Consider the following 23,105-nt stretch of genomic DNA (forward strand, 5'->3'; position numbering starts at 1 on the left):
TGTATTTTTTTAGTTGTAATATTGGTGTGTAGGTGGCATCTCAGTGCATTGTGTCTGAGATTTCAGAAGGAGCCAGCACTACACATTAGAATTGCTTTCAGATAACCTATTGTTTCTCCTACTCCCATGTAAATGGAGGAGTCCCAAGCCAGACTTGGATTTCATACTATTGAGTGTTTTCCAATATCTACTGGGAGCTACTATCTTGCTCCATTCCCATTGTTCTGCTGATTGGCTGCTGGGGGAGGTGTGATATCACTCCAACTTGCAGCACAGCAGTAAAGCGTGACTGAAGTTTATCAGAGCACAGGTTACATGGCTGTGGCACCCTGGGAAATTAAGAATATGGCTAGCCCCATGTGAAATTTCTAAATTAAATATAAAAAAAATCTGTTTATGTTTTTGAAAAACGGATTGCAATGCAGGATTCTGCTGGAGAAATTCTATTAACTGATGCCTTTAAAAAAAAAAAAACATGTGCTCCCATCACAGTATTCGTTTAACTAGAACTCAAAGGTTGCTGGTTCTTACCTGAACTTTTGACCAGAACCGTTGCCTGTTGCTGCTGAAGTAGTGTTGAAAGTTGTGCTGCCTGGTTACTTCCTCCGACCTGCACTTTGGAGAGGTCAGGGGTGGGCTGCACCAACACCTGACCGGGGGAATGCCCAAGCAGAGGACCTTGGGAGAGCACAGGTTGTCCTTGTCCACTGGTCAGCACAGAGGGGGCCTGCCCACTGTACTGTCCTCCAAGTGCTGGGGATGTCTGGGTGCTGGTGATTTGCTGCTGGGAGGGAAGCATTAGCCCTTGCTGCAACTGCTGCATCTGAGAAGAAAGTAACATTTCTTTTACTTATGGAGCTACATCAATGCCTAATAATTAAGCAACAGACACAAACACAAAAATTAATTTCCAGAGAGAGAAGTCATCAAAAATAAGAATAATTAGGTATACTTTGTATTTCGATATAATAAGCCCAGTCAGGCCCACCAAATGTCAATAACATACAAACAGCTAATAGGCATTGCAACATTATAGTAAGGTTACACACACGTCCACTGGTCAGTAATAACACATTTTTAGAAAAAAATATCTTCTATACAAAACTTAAGATAAAACAAATACTTTTAGTATAAGATTGGGATGAACTTAACCATGAATTCAAATAAAACCATACTTCATGATTCATATATAGCAGACTGCCAACATTTTGCACTTCCAAATCTGAGCCCTTAAAAAGTCAAATGACAAACTTTTTCTCAAATTGGTGTTGAGGTACTATATGTATGTTTAGCACTTGAGGAACAAATTTCAGTAAAAACATCACTGGTTCACAGGAACCATGAGCCGTTCTCATCCCACTTAACATTTTCTCAGCTTGGTGCAAAAACATTTAGCAGGTTCTAGATTTTTGAAGTATTGAACAATAACTGGCTACCCTGATTACATGTTTGATGTAACAGTTGCACTACTGCTAAGGGAACTAGAAGATATCCAAAGGGTGTTGGGTTGCATTCAAATCACTTCTACGCTTTACTTTAGTATGCTACCAGTTAAAGGGCTATCTGATGAAGTTTATTAAAACTTTTCATGTTGGATTAATTACTCAGTAAGTACTCAGTACAGTGCAGTGCTGAACTAAGTCAAATGCCTATAAAATCCACAGGGCTGAAAAAGTTGCTTGGTCAAGTGTGGAACGTATGGCTGCACAGAAAACAACGCAGCCTACATGTTTGGTGCCCCCAAAGTTAAAGAGTATTTACTGAGTATATACACACTATATATGGAGGGACTGTGTCATTAAAGGAACAGTAACACCAAAAAATAAAAGAGCTTTAAAGTAATAAAAATATAATGCACTGTTGCCCTGCACTGGTAAAACTGGTGTGTTTGCTACAGTAACACTACTATAATGTATATAATAAGCTGCTGTGTAGCCATGGGGGCAGCGATTCAAGCTGGAAAAAGGAGAAAAGGCACAGGTTACATAGCAGATAACAGATAAGCTCTGTAGAATACAATAGTGTTTTATCTGCTATGTGCCTGTGCCTTTTCTCCTTTGAATGGCTGCCTCCATGGCTGCATAGCAGCTTATTTATATAAATTATAGTAGACTTTCTGAAGTAAACACACAACTTTTACCAGTGCAGGGCAGCAGCACATTATATTTTAGTTACTTTTATACACTTTCATTTTTTGGTGTTACTGTTACTTTAACCTAAAGCCCACGGCATATTTGATCTCCATGGCCATAGCAGGGAAAACAGGCACAGCTACCAGCCTTTCCTTAAATGCAGCTACTTTACATTTTTACCAGCTGCTTGGAGTGTTTACTTGTTTCCACGGCATACTTGCTTAATTTAAGCAATAGAACACAAAATATTTTAACACAAATCTATCACCTTGCCCCCCCCCCCCCCCCGTACCCCCACCAGAACAAGAGACCATCTAAAGCTTGTTCTAGCTGCAGCAGTGACCTTGGCTGTGAGGCAAAGTCACAGTATGGGCCCCCAATTCTACTGTCACTTGCCATACTTATAGAGGCGGGGAACCTTACCACAACACAAATGGCAGGGAAGAGGATTTTGATTGACATTGACTTGCCTCAAAGTTCCATTGCCCTGCAAACTATGGGTGTAGAAAGCAATAGTTTCCCACCTGACAACTGCTTTGCAAATCCATGTATAAAAAAAAAAAAAAAAAAAGTTACCCTTCTTGTGTAAGATTTTCTAGTAAAGCCACTTAGGATCTTTAAAAAATAATGGCACACACTACTCCTGAGCAATAACCCACAGAAACCAGATATTTTTTCCAGCTTTAAAAATGCAGTACACTGTTCAAAGCTATTGATTGATTGTTGATTGGTTACTCTTGATTACTGCACAGGCACAAAACTTACTACTTTTAATAAACTTGCCCCACTTTAATTCAAATGTAAAAAGAAATATAGAGTCAGTGCGCAGAATATGCCAGTATGTTTTATTAAGCATGTATAGCCAAAACTGCTACTGTATAAAATATTTGTGACTATTTCAGTCATTTTCAAATATTTCCTCTTTCATAAAGTGACAGCACATACTCCCTTTGGGTCCTGGAATTGCCATTTTGCTCGGCATACATGCTTTTACAATAATGTTACTTGCTGCTTTTTAGGAAAAAGTAATGTTGTCAAGTAGACAATTTCTATATACAGGATACTGTTACTGGCCTCCTCTTATATACCATTATTGCAGCTAGGAATGCAAAGGTCATGCTAAAAAATAACCTAAGAAGTGCTAGGAAAATGCATGAAAGTCTAATTATCAAGTTTAAATACTGCTGCTGTTAAGAAGGATACCAAGTGGCTTAAAAAACACTGACGAAATTAAGTGGGCCCCATAATTGATTTTGTGGCCCTGTAATCTTATATAAAATACTGGTCCCTGCTGAAAGCTCTGCAATTACACCACCAATGCAGGTGTTAACTACAGGGCTCCCTTCAATCCTACATGTTCTGACAATCAAAATTACAATTAAGCTGAACATCAGAGAGGCAGGATCACAAAAAGAACCAAATCGGCTGGAAAAGTCTGTCATTTAAGTACAAATACAAAACTCAAAAGGTAATATCCTTAAGCTGGCCATACACGCACCGAAACAAGGTTTCGTACGATATTCGGTGCCAGTATGGCAAGTCGGTGAGTCGACCGATATCGCAGGAGTCTGCTGATATCGGTCGACTCGCCGATCGACCAGGTTAAAAAATTTTGATCGGGCGCCATAGAAGGCGCCTGAGCAAAATCTGCCTTCAGGGCTGAATCGGCAGGAGGTGGTAGAAATCCTATTGTTTCTACCTCCTTATCTCTGTTTCAGCCCTGAACGGTTAGTGGCTGATTGAAGGATCTTTCCTGCAACCGATGGTCGCACAAAAGATCGCAAATCGCAACGTGTGTGGCCACCTTTAGGGTAGCAATAAACTTCTGTGTTATAATCTCCTATTACAGTGGCTGTTGTAACATATTTCCACCAGCAGACAAACACTTGCCACTAAGCTGCCTGCCATACACTTGACTGGCAACCTTCTGTCAGCAGCAGTAAGTTTTAGGCCAAAACTTTCAAATGTACATTTTTTGGACAATATTAGTTTGTCAGGCATTGACACTCACTTTAATGGTAAACAGGCTGACTGATCATAGGTTTGTCTCTGCTGACAGAAAAACACCAGTGAAGCAAGCACCTGCTGTGCAATGGTCCTTAAGATTCTATGTTTTCAAAAGGGAAATCCGTACTGTTTCTAGACTATGTGGCTTTTTCTAAAGGAAAAGTTAAACTAATATACATAAAATAGCCATACCTGTTGATACCTTTCCAACAGCTGTTTTTGTTGGGGCACTGAGTTTTGGAGAGAAAGTGCCTGTATCTGGCTGTGTGTCATCTGGAAGGTGCGCTGGGACTCCGTGGTGAGATGGAGCGGCTGTCCAGCAGTTTGGGGTGAGATGGAGGTTTTGATGGGGGTCTGTGCCTGGAACTGTAATTGGAATGAGTGGGTCTGGGGATCTGATGAAGAAGCAGTGGCTTGGAGGGAGACAGGGACACCTGCTCTAATCTCGGATTGAGGGGTACTCAGTTGAACTTGAAGCTGAATGTGCTGCTGAGGGGAAGACAAAGTTTGTGGAATATCTGACGGCTGGTGGGAAGCAAATGGAGTCTGTACCTGAGGTTGAGAAGGGGGACGTAAAGGGTGCTGCGAGGACCCATGCGGTGAGGCAATTTGGTTTTGAATAACAAAAAGATTCTGCATCTGTGGGGTACAGGAACGGGAGAGGGGTTCGGATGGAGGGCGGGGTACACTCTGTGGCTGAGATGGAGGGCGGGAATGGGGACGAGAAGGTGGTCTAGAAAGGGGCTGTGGCTGCGAGGGGGGGCGAGATTGGTGGGGTGACTGCATTTGAGAAAGGTGGGAGGAGGAAGGCTGCAACTGTGGGCTTGGGGGATGAGGTAACGAGTGGGATGGGGAGGCTCCGGGCACCTTCTGTTGTCCGGATGGAATCTAAAATGTGGAAGTAAAAGAAGAAAAAGCTTGTCACACAACAGCCTTTGTAAATGCTTCCACTAGTAATCTGTTGATAAATAGTACAGTCCAAACAAGACAATGTTAAAAAACAAATTATTCTTAAACAAATGTGGCAAAATCTAGACCATGTATATTGTCCAGTCCAGAAATAACTAATGTGCCATTTTCCTATAGATGGTGTGGGTCTAGTTAGACTAGTTATTTCCCATATGAGAAATGCTAGTAGTGCAAAGGAAAGTTCCTTTAGCCTTCTTAGAAATGGCACATTTTAAGTCACATACAGAAACATCTACAATGTATCTTTCATAAAAGAATAAGTCATATTTAAGTAAAACTGATATTTCCAGTCACTGCATATTCAGTAAATGAGGCCTCCAATATTACCTACAAAAGCTAGAATTCAAATGGGTTAAATGTGTTAAGGTTAAATTTGGTGTTTTACAACATTTATAATACATACTACTTTCTGCTCTTGTAAAATGATAAGAGTATCATCATTCAACACTGACCCAACACCATGGTACAAAACAATATACAATAGAAGCAAAAACTTTGCGTGAAAGAGAAAAAAGTTTCAGCAAGTTTTAGAGGAGGCATTGTACAGAGGAGAGAGCAGCATCAGCACTGGGAAGGAATTAGTGAAAGTTCAAGCTTGTGAGCAGAGCAGAGGGAAAATGCCAGTCAAAGCAGGATGGGGAAGAACCGAGGATCATTCAAAGATTAAACGGTTGCTAACTTTACTCAGCTGCACTTGCCAATAGTAACTATTTGGGTTTTCCTTTCATTTTTAACTTGTATCTGCAGTGGAATATGAAATGCAGATTGGCTGCAACTGGCAACTGCCAATTTAGCTTCTATGTTTGTAAATCAGGCCCTAAAAACCTTATTCTAGTATAGAAGTCATTCTGTCCAGCTACAGAGTTCAAAAGGGAATTTATATAATAAATCACTGTGGGTTATTCTTTGGACAAAGTGGCAGGAATTTCCTGAAAGTCCTGTATAACACAGAATACTGTAGGTAGAGTTAGAGAAATTGATTATCCCTGAATTGTGAATCTAAATATCCATAACCTGATGGTGAGGTTTTCCTCTTTTAGTCAGCCCTAACAGCTAGAGCCTGTGGGATTTTTCACAGTAAACGTAAAGCAGCCAGGAGTAAAAAAAAAAAAAAAGTTTGTTGACAAAATATAGGTCCCATTTGATTTTACATTAATGATTCGCATGTAAACGTGACAAGAACAAGGAGCCTGGAGATTTCAGATCATCTAGGGTCCAATTAAAAATCCCCACAATGATGGCTAAACTAAATCACTGAATATTTTAGATACCAATACAAAAGAAAAAAGAAAAGTAAGAAGCACAGACGAAGTGGGAAACTGCCACCAGAGGGAGATAGAAAGGAGATTAGAAGGGTAGCCAGAGAGATTTGGGTTGAAGCAGACTGAGTTTGAGGGGTGTGTCAGTAACTGAGTGGCTACCTGGCAGGCCAGAGCCTGCTGAGACTGGCTGGATGGGAAATGAGGTATGTGGCTCTGTCCTTTGGGCTCCGCTGCGGTTCCGAGGTTCTGGACTAGCTCACGGTTGAGCTGGGAGGCAGAGCTGGCACTGCTGCTCACTATGACGGAGGCAGGGACGCTACTGCTGGTAGTGGTGGTACTGCTGCTGTTCATTGTGCTGGCGGAAGCTGCTAGGCTGTAGATTGGCATAGGAACGTGTGTTGCAGCAGAGGTCTGAACCAGGCTGCTCTCCTGCTGCATTTTCAAGGCTGCTTCATAAAACTGCTGATCCTTCTGAAATGGTCAACACCAGTGACCCTCTGTTAACAAACTCATACTCTGATATAAAACCCATCAACATTCTTTTTGCACAGGAACTAAACAAAATTATTTGGGTAGCCTGTGCCAGGAAAAGAAGCCATACAACTACAAAGCACATAAGAAAAGGTATATTACCCATGATTTCAACAGATATTACAGAATACATATATTACATAATACTGTGCAAACATCATTTTATGCCTGGCAGGCTGTACATGCACAGAATTTCTCCAACTGCAGTTCTGATATTAGGCCACTAGAGGGGTTATTTTCTTTTGTAGACATAATATAGATTATAAATCTATCCTGCCTCCAGTTTACTAACCAAATGTCATTAGGGAGACAATGACCCACTCTGAGAATCCTTGAGACCTTATTCGATGTTAATATACCAATGGGGTTAGTTGTCATGACTGTTACTATATTCCATCCCTCTTCAATCAGATATAAATCAAGTTAATCTTCATTACCCCCCTTTTGGCATGAATGTTGTGTCAAGAGTGTTTTTTTTAAATTTCTGGTTAGGAGGCAAGTTTTGGTTGCATAAAAACCAAGTATTATGTCAAACAGAACCTTCTCTAGGCTGACAGTCAACATAGGGGCAATTAAATAGCCAATTAAAGCTCTCATTTCTACCCCTAGGAACCTTTTCCATGCTTGTGTTGCTCCCCAACCCTTTTTCCATTTAAATGTGGCTCACGGGTATAAAAGGTTGGGGATCCCTGACTTAAAGGAACAGTAACACCAAAAAATGAAAGTGTATAAAAGTAATAACAATATAATGTACTGTTGCCCTGCATTGCTACAACTGGTGTGTTTGCCTCAGAAAGACTACTATAGTTTATATAAGTTAGCTGCTGTGTAGCCATGGGGGCAGCCATTCAAAGGAGAAAAGGCACAGGTTACTTAGCAGGTAACAGATAAACCCCCATTATATGGGGCTTATCTACTAGTTATCTGCTATGTAACCTGTGCCTTTTCTCCTTTTTTCCCAGCTTGAATGGCTGCCCCCATGGCTACAGAGCAGCTTATTTATATAGTAGCTTTTCTGTAGCAAAAACACCAGTTTTTTGCAGAGCAACAGCACATTATATTTTAATTACTTTAAAACACTAATTTTTTGATGTTACTGTTCCTTTAAGTTTGTTGATCTGCAGGTCCCATATATGTATTAACTGCATTAGGCATTATATTTTGCCTAATGGAAATATTACAAGTTAAATATAATTTATTATCTATTTTTACTACAAAGTTTTTGTTAAAGGTATCACTGTCTTGGCTTGCTACAAAACAAGCCTCATGAATTGGCCAAAGCACCCGTGTACCATTGTCCTTAAAGGTACAGCATACCCCTTTATTCTATTTGAGTGTAATAAAGTGTGATAAAGAGCCAACAATTCAATAAATAAGCACAGGATTTTAGTGCAACAAATTGGTACGGTGCACCGCGTACCCATTTATCCTGGAATATTTACTATATTGAACTTGATTCTTGATTGACTTGTTCAACTATTCAGCTGAAGAAAACTCCAGCCAAATTATAAGATAATTTGTTTTGTCATATAAGTCACATTTCTGCGCTACTGATATAGTCAACTAATGCATTTTAGGGGCAGTGGGCACAAGGTATGATTAAGAGCATTTTGTCACCTAAATGATTTAGAGTGTGGCAGATGGGCAACAAAACTCTCAGAACAGTCCCTGATCCCTTTCTATGTTAACTGCCACCACCTTCATTTGGGCGATTACCACTCAAAAAAGTCAGCGAGCATATTTTTCATTTGCCAACTGTGTGACTTGTGGGTCCAGACAATTTATATAAAAAAATAATTGTGGCATATACAATGGCAGAAAATAATAACTTCACATATATGCACTTTTTACCTACACCTTTATTTCTTGTGTTCATCTTGTTCCCACCTCACAATCCAACTTTACTCTTCCCCCATCTGCCTTCCTCTCACAACTTTCCACTTACCAGCTTAATCCTTCTACTGACTTTCCACCTTTTCCTTTTTATTTTCACACCTCTCTCTGCCTTATAACTTACTAAAGGAAGTTACACTCCAAAGCTCCACAGGCCATGTGAACAACAGTAAAATAATTTATTATACATGCACCAACCAATGCAATGTATAACTTATCAGCTGCAAAGTATTTATAGAGGGCATTTTGCAAAAAATATATTGCGTAGGTCAAACAAACCCTTGAAAGGTAATAGTAAAACAAATGACTAAAACAGCAAAAGAAGACACTTACCTGTTGCAAGAACATCTGCATGGATTCTGCACTCAGGAGAGTACCCGATGTCGCTCCACCAAGGATAATCTTGTCAGGGCTAGTGGCCAAGCTGGGACTGGGCTGAGACTGGACAGCTTGCTGAGGTGGTGGAGGAGCTAAAGATTGTGTCTGCTGTTGTACATTCAACTGAAGCTGGGGCTGGCCTTGAGAAGCCTGCTGTGCAGTTTGGACGGTCAAAATAGAGGGCTGGTCTGCATTGGGAAGGATGCTGGCACCCTGGACAACTTGCTGAGCTTGTTGTTGCTGCACAATGCCTGGGCTCTGGCTGTTGCCAGTAGGTGCCTGCTGGATACTAACTGCTTGCCCAAGATTCTCTGACGGATTGAACATTGCAACCTGGTTGGGTAAAGTTACCCCTTGGATTACTGTCTGCCCTGCTTGATTCAAAGATGTAGCCACTGACGCCTGGCTTTGAGTGCTCAAGCTTCCAGCCAAAGACACTGGCATTTGAAATAAGGTGGGTTGGCCAACCTGTCCAGCTTGCAGCTGAATTGGCCCTGACAAGATGTGAGCTGTGCCATGTGCATTTTGGGATGCGAGGACCTGTCCCAAGTTCAACTGGCTAGCAATATTCTGGTTAGTAAGAATTTGGGCAGGCAGTGCCTGGTTGAGTAGCTGGCCTCCTGGGCCCTGGCTGGCAATGATGTGAGCTTGTCCACCAGGATGGGAGGCAGCAAGGATCTGGCCTCCCATATTGGCCTGGAGGGCAGAAAGTGGTTGGACGGCTGATGCCCCTGCAAGCTGGCCAGGCAGAAGAAACTGGTTTTGCCCCTGCAACATAGCTTGGGCATGCTGGGCAGGTATGACAATACTGCTGCCTTGGTTTAGAAGCTGAACACTCATTGGCTTGCCAAGTGCCTGCTGCTGTGAAGGTGGCTGCTTAAACATATTTGTGGGAAGTCCCTGGGGAAAGCCGGACAGCACCACATTTGGTCCTGGCTTACCTGTCATAAAAGCCAAATTCTGCTGAGTCTTTGGCTGTTGCAGTGCAGCCTCTCCCTGAATGGTAAGTGTAGCATTGTTTGGATTAAAAGGTTTGGGTGATATCTGGAACAGTTTCTGTGGCAGGACTCCAGCAGGTTTTGGCTGAATAGGAGTTGGAGTTCGCTGAATAATAACCGGGCTGTTTAAGCTAGATGTAACTGTGAGGGACTGAGTACACTGTGCTGCAGACACACTACCAAACATAGAATTCCCATTAAGCGTTGTGGCCACTGCTGGGATTTTGTTCTGCAAGACTAATCCTGTGTTCTGTGGTGATACTCCACTTGATGTAAGTGTGACTTGCTGTTGCTCTGTATTTGTCCCTGCCAAGTAGCTGCCCACAGGTAAGTTAGCAACTTGAGTTGGTTGCACCTGCTTGGCAATAAGCTGTTGTGCAGGTTGGTTAATGGCCATGACCTGCTGTCCAACCACTTGTATCTGCCCAATGCCAAGCGCCCCACCAGGGCTGCCATTTGGTAGTCCTGGGAGGTTTGAGATTGGCTGAATAGTAACATTGCCAAGGCCGACTTGCTGAAGAAAAGGTTGGACACTGATAGCTTTGTTGACCACATCTGCCCCTACAGACTGTTGTACCAGGGCTTGATGGGTCAACACTGCTGGCTGTTGCAGCCCGATAAGGTCAGCTCCTCCAGAAAATATCTGGGGGGTTCCATCCGGGGCGGCCTGCACCACCGGCTGTAGGGTGGGAAGCTGGAAGGAGCCCAAGTCCAATTCTGCCTCAGCTTCCAGAGTCTGTTCTGTAATGTTAGCCTCCTGCAGGCTCTGCTGAAGGATGTCACAGGGCTGATCAGCACTGGCAAGGCTAGCACTGCCAGCTGAAGGGGACCCAAGAATGTCATCATCCTCCAAAAAGTCTAAATCTACACTTGCTGTGGGAGGGTTAGATTCTGTTGTTAGATGGTTTCCGGGAGCTTCCTGAACGTGAAGCTGTAACAAAAAAAAAAAACGGATAAAAACCATTTAAGAAAAAAATAGTTTCAGTATATTATTGTCACTTTAAACCTGAGATATATAATGCAGTAAATATGAAATGTACATGATCTATGCTCTATGATCTAAGGGTGACATGGTGGAAGACATCCTGCCAGTGTAGATAAAGGGCAGCTGTAAGAAGGATTCAAAATGCTTTGATAACTCAGCCATTTATTAATTTAATTAAATTGAGGGGGGGGGGGGGGACACTTAATGGGAAAGGCCCAATTTTAGGAATAATTGCTCACAAAACACACTGGAACTAGTTTTGTATTAGAGTTTAAGACCTATCAAGACCTGACAGGACAAAAGAAGACTCTAAAAGGTTTCAATAAGTCTGCACTGACAGGACAGGCAGCCTAAAGTTACACAAGTATCATTCAAAAAATTTGCTTCAACACCAAATATTTTTTTCACTGCTATGTGAACCCCTTGTAACATCCTGAAAATAACTAAATGTATTATATCTTGTAATAATATTTAAATATGTCCGGTGATAAACCCGTGCAAAGCTTAGACAAAAATATAGTGGAGAACCACTGACCAAACAAGTGCCAGTAAATTTCTAGTACTTTTTAATTAAATTAAACATATGAAAAAGTTAATTACCCCAGTGCCCACAAAGAAGGCACTTGCAGCATCTCCTGTGTTATCCAAGAGGTCATCTCCTCCAATCTAGAGAAAAGAACAAATACCATGATTACAAATAACTCTGATATTTTTGCAGAAAAAAAGCAAACTAGTTAGTCAGCTCAGTCTAACTATGGCTCATATTACTATTTACATAATAATATGAAACCAGTAATCCAGAAAGCTCTGAATTATGGGAAGGCAATCTCCCATAGACCTTATTTTAATCAAATAATTCCCATTTTTAAAAATTATTTTCTTTTTCTCTGTACCTTGTAATTGATCCTAGCTAAGATATAATTAACCTTTTTAGGCAGCAAAACAATCCCATTGGGTTTAAATGATTTTTTTAGTGTAGTTAAGGTAGGGAGATTATAAAAATTACAGAAAGATACTTATAGAAAGATCCCTTATTTATTAAAGGGTGAACTTTAGAGACCAGTATTTGATATATATACTTATAAAAATCCCATGAGAATAAATAAAAAGTGGGTAAATTTTTCTGTGGTGAGCTCTAATCTCACATTTTGACTAATCTGCCCCTATTTAATCAGATATCCAAAGGCTACAATGAAAGAAATTGTCTCTTGTTCCAGCCACATCCACCTTTAGGCTGATGGGCCATGGAGCGAGTTAGTCGCCCGTGATAGAACCCTGCAGGCAACTCCAGAAAGCCAAAGGCCTTTCCACTTGCGACTCCTATTGTTGCCAGTGGAAAGGCATTTCTAGAGGTAAGTCACCCGCAGTAGCAGAGATCTATTGCAGATGACTAACTCGCTCTATGGGTCATCAGCCATAAGGGCTAAACTCCACAGGAGATTTCGATTTTGTGGGTCAGATTTTATCTGATCCTCATAGGCTGTAATGTTAAGTCAGTTAAAATGTTTTGTTCATGCTACATCCAACAATGTATGTCAATGAGGAAAAAAAAAGTCCGTCAGACACCATCAGATTTTATCTCATCAGATGAAGATGCAGCATGCAGTATTCCCTTCCAACAAGCATGTCATGTTAGATAGCAATTCTTTCATGTAGTTTACACATCAGATTTTTGTATCAGTTCCATTACATTTTAACCTATGCAACTACATCCAACTTGTAGGATACGTTTTGTCAATCCTACGCCATCATACAAATCTCCCCTGGAGTTTAGCCCTAAGGGTCCACTAGTGTTTGCCTTTTGCTTTCAGTTACTCACCTGATCAGGTCCATGTAAGAAGTCATTCAGAGCCTGGGGGTCACTGAAGTGAAAACAAACAAAAAAAAAAAACAAAACAAATTGCTGATTAAATCATAAATTCAGTTATATTAACTTTTTAGCATCTAAGCTTGTCAGCTTTAGGATCCTCACTTGTAGTACATTATGCATTAGATAGTTCTACTGAACTGTAGGACAAGCAACAACACCTTATTGTATACATACAGAAACAAATTACCTGATTTTTGTCAGCTCTATAACATAAATTTTAAACTGTGGTACGAGTCCTTAAATGTAAGAAAGAACAAAAAAATCCTGATATTTGGTGTGTTTGTTAGATGCAACACCACAACACATTTTCCATTAGAAGGGTGGAGTTCAGGGACCATGGAGCACTGAGGTAGCTATCTCCATTTGGTATGGTTAATTTTTCTGAATTTTGGAAAAATCTATGATTGGTGTGTGCACCAAATAAATGTTTCATGTGCAAGACTGCCTACTATTTGTATTACTTTACTTAGTTTTACCCACAAGTTAAAATCTCAAATCATGTAAGATGTATGAAGGGACTACTCACCATATAGCTTTGCAAAGGGAAAGAAGCACACCAGTTGTGTCGGCAATGCCTTTAAATCATTTATTTGCAGAAATGAGCAAAACAGCACAAGCTTTCGGGGGTGACCCCTTCCTCAGGTGCAATACTTATTGCACCTGAGGAAGGGGTCACCCCCGAAAGCTTGTGCTGTTTTGCTCATTTCTGCAAATAAATGATTTAAAGGCATTGCCGACACAACTGGTGTGCTTCTTTCCCTTTGCAAAGCTACATGGAGAAAAGGCTTGGGAGCGGCCGTGGAAGTTAAGCACCCTCTGAGAACATGTATGTAAGTGGTGTGCTGAAGATTTTTCTTTATGTTGACTACTCACCATATCACATCTAACAAACACCGGCCATCTTCTTCGTCCATGTCAACTGCAAGAAAAGAAAGAGCGGTCACTTCTATTGGTCAAATGAAACAAACATTATTGAATTTTAAATTTTGCCTAAAGTTTGCCCATTTTTTAGGATAAAAAAGTACCAGCCACAGAAGAACTACAGCAAGCAGTAAGCTGAAACATCACTAGGTGTACCTCAAGCTTTTTAAACAGTGAAAAGGGAAACGCTTTACATTGGTAAAGAAAAAGCAGCAAAGAACAGTTTATATTTCACCCAGTCTTCCTTTCTATATACTGCAGAAAATAATTTTGCTGTTTCCTGTAATACGCTACTACAAGACACTGCCAAGACTTATTTGCTCCAACCTTGATATATTATATGAAAAGTTGTAGGCCATTAAACGCCCTATGTATTAGTAGTATGGTTTACTGTATAAGGCTTTTCTACAGGTTATGTAATGCTGCAATGACTTCAAATATCAGTGGGTAAATTATTTGTTATAATACAAAAGTTTCAGTGAGTCATGTGACACTCATGATTTTTACTAAGCAACAATTCTAACTGATGGCATTGCTAACCACCACTTTTTAAGGACATAATTTACAATTTAAATGTGTGTATTTTATACAGTGTAGATTTATGTATAGTTTTATACATACACTTTGTTTCTATTAGATCCAAGCAGTCTGCCAGCAAACTATCATTAAGGGGACAAAAACATCATGCTAATGGCTATTTGGCACAGGCAAGATCAGCAAGGTGAGAGATGACTTTGTTCTGGAAGCCATACGATCTGGCAGTATGCCATGTCTGGGCAGAGGCCAGGAGGGGTTCCAGTTACAAGTCAGGAAGATCTCTCTCTGTCATGCAATGTGCAGTCCATCTGCACGGTTTGTGTGCAGGACATCGGAAACACTACATGAAGAAACAAATGCAACCAGCTTGTAGGAAACGCACAGCAAGATTTTATCACCAACAGTGGCCCTTTGGAACATACTGCCTATGGGACAGCAAATACAAGACGGACATGTTAATTCCCCTAAAACCAGAATTAAAACGTGCAGCACTGATTGCTGATCAGGTCAGGGGTCTTCTGGAGACATTTAAGGCTTCTGTGCAACCAAGCAGTAAACATGCATCTGAGTTGGACAGTAGCCATCAGCACATGAAAAAACATGAGATTCTAAAGAAAATAATACCAGAAGCGTATTATAAAAGTAAAACAATTATCTAGAATTAGAGATGTAGCCTTGCCTTTAACTAAAGGTTTACTTACTTTTATTTGGTAGCATTATTCTGCAAACTAACAAAAGCATTCTTTTTTTTTTTTAATGTATGCCGTTTAAAGGAACAGTAACACCAAAAAATGAAAAAGTGTATAAAAGTAATTACAATATAATGTACTGTTGCCCTATATTGCTACAACTGGTGTGTTTGCCTCAGAAAGACTACTATAGTTTATATAAGTAAGCTGCTGTGTAGCTATGGGGGCAGCCATTCAAAGGAGAAAAGGCACAGGTTACTTAACAGATAACAGATAAACCCCCATTATATGAGGGCTTATCTACTAGTTATCTGCTATGTAACCTGTGCCTTTTCTCCTTTTTTTCAGCTTGAATGGCTGCCCCCATGGCTACACAGCAGCTTATTTATATTGTAGCTTTTCTGTAGCAAAAACACCAGTTTTTTGCAGAGCAACAGCACATTATATTTTAATTACTTTAAAACACTTTAATTTTTGATGTTACTGTTCCTTTAAAGTTACAATATCCAGTGTTTGCAATTGCTGGTATAAACCCATCATGCAGTATAAAAATTATGAAAACAAAGCATATTTAACAGAATGTCAGGACTAAAGCACAAAACATGAGCACCTTACCAGAGTCCCTGGCACTTACATTAAATATCACTACAAACTGGTTTTCCATGGGGCTAAACTAGGTATTTTTGGTGACAACCACTGCTGAAATGCAAACAAAACAAGACCCAATTACTCTCAAACAAGCCACATCAAACACCCTCTTCTAAAGCATGTGGGATTTGCAGCTCCTGTATTTTAATTTTATTTCCCATGTTAAAAATGACAAACCCTTTCTCAAACCATGTCCTAACACTAACTGTTGCAGATGCTTTATCATGACAGATGAACAACAGTAACATACACCATAAATATGAAGCCTTCAATTGTATACTACTAGTTTCAGAAGACCTTGCATTAAAACAACACATGGGAACATCCTTTGTAATTGAACAATGGGGGCTAGATACATCTGTGGCACAATATAGCAGGGACACTAGCCCTGGACGGGTCAATATGGGGCAGAAAAAGCTCTATTCAAAACGATAGACCAGGCCCGATATTGTGCAATATTTGGCAGTGATAAGGTTACATAGCCAGACGCTCAAAGCAAACACAAAACACATGTCTCTCCTCCCTCCCCTGCCAGAAAAAATCCCAGAGCTGGATTCTTTCCCCTCTCTGTACGTGCCACTACTGCCTGTCTTGTTGCAAATGGATGAAAAGGTAGTAGGAACCCATTTTTACCATTAAAACAAACACACAGAAAAATATCCACATCACTTAAGTTGCCTTTAAACATATCACGAGTATGAACCAGGCAACAAACAAAATAACATTTGGGGGGGAAAAAATTGCAGAGAAGTTAAGGAAATAAAAATCTCTTAGTTGAAGCATTTAGAGCCCTGCCAGTTTCAGAGGATATAGAGGAGGAAACAGTCACTATTAGCTCAGTACCAGATATGTACCACATACACAGTACAGGCAGAACCTCAACAGGCAGAGATACACCCTGTAAGCAAAGACATGCAGTGTCTTGAGTTTACTTAAAAGGATACAGAAGGAGCACAGACCAGCACATAGTAAAAGCTACTAATCCCTGTTACAGAATTGCATTTTTAACCACATACTTTAAAAATAGCTTTGTTATTTTCTGCCGTATTTTATATTCTGAACTTGATGCATGCGAAATTATTTTATGGCTTAATTGAATAATACTGTTGTACAGTATTGTTATAATCTAAATTAAACAAAATCAATCTATTCATTAAAAAAATGCTTTGTATTTGTGTTTGTATTTAATTGCGAAGGTGGTGTGCTCCACTAAATGTAATAAATTTCCCACCTGACGTAATCTAAGTGCCCAAATTTGGCCGTGGTACTTACTCAAACACTATTTTGTCATACTCATGACCCTCTGCTTAGTTATATAAGCCTTGCACTCTCTAATAACTTACTGACCCTTCAAAGTTTACCATCAGGGGCATCTGAGGGACAAGTCTGCTGGTTTAAGATATAGGTAAGGATGATGTCCCTGCAATAGATCTCTGCAGGGACATCATCCTTACCTATATCTTAAACCAGCTAATTTTTCCAAAATGCCTTTCCACTGGCAACAGTAGTAATCGCTGGAGGAAAGGCCTACGCATTGCTTCAGCTTTCCCAAGCTGACTGCAGGAGGAAACTTTGTGCGACTTCGGAAAACTGAAGCAGTGCGCAGGCCTTTCCACCAGCGATCTGTATTGTTGCAAGCGGCATTTTGGAAAGATTAGTCACCCACAGTAGTAGAGAAATATCACCAGCGACTAAACCTCTTCATGGGACATCAGCCTAATAGAAACTACAGACAGGTACACAGCAGTCAACAAGTGTCTTGCGCAACTATATTAAAAGGATTCTATTTTGAAAGTTCCTTGTGTGAACTAGCCAAACATGTAGTAAATACTGTAAAGCTACGGGACTAGTGGCTGATTTAGTAAACACAAGGCTACCCAGACTGCACAAAATTTGGTCAGCTGGCTCAAAGGCTAAACAACTGGTTAAAATGGTGCACTAACCAGTGCAAAATGCCCAATCACTGCCCAAACAGTATAAACATCCTGTTCACAGCGAATAACTTTTATTGTATAGTAATAAACCCATCACTGGAACAGATCCAACAGAAAAACCATGCACACTGCACAGGAGGGAAGTTTGTATAGAGGCATCAGGTGAAAAAAACACGGTTTCTTTTATGACTCAAGCCTGACATAATAAAATGGGTTTACAAACCATGGGCACCTTAGGGCAATGACACACCGAGCTACTTGTAGTTAGCTATAAAACAGAAAATACCGATAATTGTCTCTACGTGTGTTTAAGCAGAGACAATTCTCAGTATTGTCTATGGCAAGGTATTTTCTGGCATCCTGTAAATGGCTATAAGTAGCACCATGTGTCATAGCCCTAAGTGTGTAGATTTTCAAAATATGCCACTTTTCAAATGGATTTTGTTTTTTTTTTTGTTTACATTTTTTTTTTTATCATGCAGTACTTGGCTTGGAATTCAAACTGCTCTCTAAATACAAAGACTGCAATAAACCATCAGTGATTTGGAAGACAGGATGGATGATAAATAGCAGAGGTCCTGAACAGAAAGTATTAAAGGACAATGAAAGGTTAATATAAATTAAAAGTAAGTCTAAAGGCATTCTTTTTAAGTACTTACTGCATATCTAAATTCCCAGATCCCTGCTTGCTTCTCTGAGATATGGTGCTGGCAGCCTACAGCAGTGTGAAGACTACAGTGACATCACTGAAATCTCTCTCCCCTTCCTGTAGGTGCCAGCGGCAGCCTTCCTATTCTCTGAGCATGTGTGTAACTTGATCCTGTCTCCTGTTCTGAGCTACACATGCCCACCAGCCAATCAGAAGCGGATCACATGTGCAGTATGAAGCAAGGAGGGAAAGGAAGGGAGAATACCTTTTTAGAGATGGCTGCCTGTTCAAGAAAATGTGAAGTAAGTGACTGAGTAAATATTTGATTAGGTGAGCCAAAAGTGTGGTGTTTTTACTAAACAATAGGAGGACTATTGGGCAGTATGCTTTTTAAATTTTGACTTGCATTCTCCTTTAAAGAAAAAATAAGACCATTAATCAGAGTCCTCACAGCCTCAGTTTTTATTCTATTGCCAGGGTCACGGAGCCCAATAACAGCATTACAATTCAGTTGCAAGCCAAAATGGGAACCATTTAAAAAAAAAAAACTAAACCATGGCTAGCAGCAAAATGTAAATTGGCTCTGCTGCCATTAAGAGGTATGTATGTATGTATGTATATCTTTATTTATAAAGCGCTACTTATGTACGCAGCACTGTACAGTAGAATACATTAATACAAACAGGGTGTTAATAAGATAATAATAGATAAATACAAAGTATAACAATAAATACAAGATAAATACAGCTGCGATGTTAAGAGTCGAGGACACAAGAGGATGGAGGTCCCTGCCCCGTAGAGCTTACAATCTATATAGGTGGATGCAGTGTGAGCATTTGCAAACACAGGGTAGAAGGCAAAAGATCACATTTTCTCCACTGACATATTTACACCAGAGCAGACAAAGCACAGTATGTCATAGGCCTAAGGGTTATGGTACATGGCACCTCCTGCTGAACTTATTGATTTGAATGGGAAAGACTCACCAGGGCACGCACACCTTTGCTTCCATGTGTATACGTTAAATGGAAGCAGCAGGAGAGTGTCACAGACAACTTTCACAGTTTAAGGCAGGTCTTTTCCTCTGCTGGCATTGCTGGCTTTTCTACACCAGTGGAAAAAAGAATCTGCCACTTCTGCTTCCTAAATGCATGTGTATCGACAAGCACAGAACAGCACATCAGCGCACACATAGAGCAGACTTTGGTGCAAAACTTTAGCATTTCCACACTGAAATCCACATGTGTATGCTAACAGGCTGACCCCCTTTCCTCACATGCATTCAGGGAGCTGAAGAAAGAGAACTGTCAATTATTATAAAAGTTTTTATTCCCTTTAATTATGTAAATTATTTTACACAGCTTTATAAACATTCCCCTCAATGTAATCATACATGTTACCAGCCACATCTTTTTACCCTAAAAAAAAAAAATCTGACCTAAATGCGATTTGCATGTTAGTAAATGGGAAGAGCAATGGCATACAGAAGCAATTATGCAGAAAGTACTGTGACAGTGAACATGAATATCTTGCAAGCACCTCAAGTCACTGTCTATGGCTAAACTATAACTGGAATCAATACCCAGGACCTCAACCCACGCTTACCTTTTTCTGAGCTCTGACATGGGCGAGGAGGGGCAGCATCGCTTTGAACACCACTGGAAGGTGTTCTGATTGCCAGTGATTTACCTAAGATGATCATGGCAATCAAAATGCTGCAATAGTTATACCCCTAAATCCCTCATGTATAAAATACTTTTTCTTCAGTAAATTTGTTATGCAAAAGCTGATGCTCCAATATGTCTTGACTAGTAATGTGGGAAAAGTATGGGTTACTGAGCCAAAGTAGGCATATATGAGCACTGACAGGTTTTATTCATTTGCTCTGTTTTATCTAGATCCACTTAAGTGGATGCATGTTATTGGTTTATATAGAAATCTTATCCCTACATTTACTTTTGTTACAGTTTCTAATCCATTGGTTTTGTTAACTGACTGGCTAAAGGATTGTTCTAATCCCAATTCCAAACAGAGCATAAAAATCTTTTTCTAACAGGTGTCCCATACCACAGCAACATACAACTAAACACAGCACACACAGAGGGAGATAGCTACCCATATACTACTTTTTACTCACTTTAAAGTCTATGGTTGAACTAAAAAGTGTAACAACTGAACATTCCTTATTGGTGTGCTGCTACTGAGATACAGTCATCAACTGTATCAAGAAGAAAGGGAAGTTTGTTTTTATAACCCAGCTGTAACAACCTAAAATACACAAACACCATCCTCTCACATTCCAACCCAGTCCCTGTCCTGTACTCACAGTGAATCACTTTTATTGTGTATTAATAACCATAAGTGTGGAACAGATCCAACAGAGGTAGCGTGTACTCCACACATAGGGATAGCTGTTCATATAATCTACAGCTTTCACAAAAATAATAATTGTCTTAAAATGGTCAAAAATTGTAAGCGGTATCCGACTTTCTCATTCTGTAACCACTATTAATGTATTTAAGGTTCCTTTCTTATACAGGTATGGGATCCCTTATCCGGAAACCTGTTATCCAGAAAGTTCTGAATTACGGAAAGGCCATCTCCCATAGACTCCATCATAAGCAAATAATTCAAATTTTTACAAATGATTTCTTTTTTTCTCTGTAATAATAAAACAGTAGCTTGTACCCGATCCCAACTAAGATATAATTAATCCTCAATGGAGGCAAAACAAGCCTACTGGGTTAATTCAATATTTAAATATTTTTTTAGCAGACTTAAATAATGGAGATTTAAATTACAGAAAAATCCCTTATCCGGAAAACCCCAGGTACCAAGCATTTTGGATAACAAATCCCATACCTGTACTGCTGTGCGTAATAAAACATAGGAAGGAAAGCAAAATACATTTCTTATAATAGTGGTAATGAAAGGTCTAAAAAGCTTTTTAATTCAGTAGTTTGTATAAGAAATGGTTTAGTGTTTCACGAGTATATATCATTGTTATGGAGTAACGGTGGCCATCCACAGGCGGCCCCCGAACCGACTGCGCCTATTACCAGCGTTCAAATTCGATCATTTGGCCCCAGGGCCAAACGACCGAATTAGCCTGAATTCACCCGATATCCCCCACCTGTAGGTGGGGAATATAGGGAGAAGATCCGCTCGCTAGGCGACCTCACGCCATCGGCCTGAATGTAAATCGCCGGCGGGAAGGCATAAGTGGCGCTGCAATTTGGCCAAAATCGCGGAAGTTGCCTTGAGAGCAGGCGACTAATCTCCCTGTGTGCCAGAGCCCTAAATCTTACCTGTAGAAGTCAGGAATCACCAACACTTATGGCCAGTGTTTTACAGCCAGCGGAGAAGTGCCTGATAATAGCCACTAGTCACTAGCAGTGACAGGCAAATTATGGGCATTTGGAAAATGAAAGGAACTACAACTTAGCACTTATATTTGTATATCAGCCCCAGTATATTAGTAAATATACAACTGAAATGACACCTTGGCTGCAGATACTATCCAGAGGTAAATCATCTATCTCATTAATGAATTATTTGCTCTGGTAAATACATAGTAATGCACATCACAAAGCTGAAGTGTCGAAAGCTGTACACATAGCAAGACATGGGAGTTGATCAGGAACATTTGTTGGTGAGTATGTATGTATGTATGTATGTATGTATAACTTTATTTATAAAGCGCCACAAGGGTACGCAGCGCTGTACAGTCTTACAGAATACAAAATTACACACAGGGAGGACAAGTGATATAATAAATAAATACAATAAATACATATATGTCATGTGGTATGAGACACAGTAGGAAGGAGGTCCCTGCCCCGTAGAGCTTACAATCTGAGTGGTTGGGTAACATACAGGCACAAACTGGAAGGTAAGAGCGCATCAGGTATGGGCATTTGCCCTTAAGCGCAGGACTGGGCAAGTAGAACCAGGCGAGTGATGTTTCAGACAAAATGCATAGAAATAACCCTTAAAAACAAACGTGCCATTTCCTCAGAAATGCACAGAGCAACAAAACTTAAATTTCTGCCAGCAACTCGATAGAACTCAATCAGAATTTGAGACACAACTTATGTCTGTATATACCACAGATGACAGTTAGAAACATCCCATACACTAAATGAATGTGCAAGATCCACTAAAAGCTCCAGACTCATACGGTAACTTAACTGTCACCAACCTTTAACTACAAACCGGATTCCAAAAAAGTTGGGACACTAAACAAATTGTGAATAAAAACTGAATGCAATGATGTGGAGGTGCCAACTTTTAATATTTTATTCAGAATAGAACATAAATCACAGAACCAAATGTTCTCTATAGGTGAAAGATCTGGACAGCAGACTGGCCATTTCAGGACCTGGATCCTTCTCCTACGCAGCCATGATGTTGTGATTGATGCAGAATATGGTCTGGCATTATCTTGTTGAAAAATGCAGGGTCTTCCCTGAAAGAGATGACATCTGGATGGGAGCATATGTTGTTCTAGAACCTGAATATTTTTTTCTGCATTGATGCTGCCTTTCCAGACATGCAAGCTGCCCATGCCACACGCACTCATGCAACCCCATACTATCAGAGATGCAGGCTTCTGAACTGAGCGTTGATAACAACTTGGGTTGTCCTTGTCCTCTTTGTTCCGGATGACATGGCGTCCCAGATTTCCAAAAAGAACTGTGAC

At 40.2% G+C, this 23,105-nt stretch overlaps 1 protein-coding gene across 6 annotated transcripts in view; it reads right to left on the reverse strand.

The window, feature by feature from the left end:
- bicra (BRD4 interacting chromatin remodelling complex associated protein) overlaps nucleotides 1–23,105 on the reverse strand; it is a 47,767-nt gene that overhangs the window by 6,725 nt on the left and 17,937 nt on the right. For 5 of the 6 annotated variants that reach the window (XM_031906884.1, XM_012967954.3, XM_031906883.1 and 2 more), the window contains 7 exons: nucleotides 13,899–13,944; nucleotides 12,975–13,017; nucleotides 11,756–11,821; nucleotides 9,128–11,101; nucleotides 6,530–6,841; nucleotides 4,332–5,027; nucleotides 532–823 (listed from right to left, as the gene is read on the reverse strand). In XM_031906884.1, the coding sequence (XP_031762744.1) occupies nucleotides 532–823; nucleotides 4,332–5,027; nucleotides 6,530–6,841; nucleotides 9,128–11,101; nucleotides 11,756–11,821; nucleotides 12,975–13,017; nucleotides 13,899–13,939 (3,424 nt within the window). In that variant the 5' untranslated portion in view covers nucleotides 13,940–13,944. The remainder of the gene's footprint in view (nucleotides 1–531; nucleotides 824–4,331; nucleotides 5,028–6,529; nucleotides 6,842–9,127; nucleotides 11,102–11,755; nucleotides 11,822–12,974; nucleotides 13,018–13,898; nucleotides 13,945–23,105) is intronic. The other variant, XM_012967955.3, reaches the window with a different exon arrangement.

The sequence above is a fragment of the Xenopus tropicalis genome, chromosome 8 (genome assembly GCF_000004195.4).
Source record: "Xenopus tropicalis strain Nigerian chromosome 8, UCB_Xtro_10.0, whole genome shotgun sequence".
In the NCBI taxonomy this organism is placed as follows: domain Eukaryota; kingdom Metazoa; phylum Chordata; class Amphibia; order Anura; family Pipidae; genus Xenopus; species Xenopus tropicalis.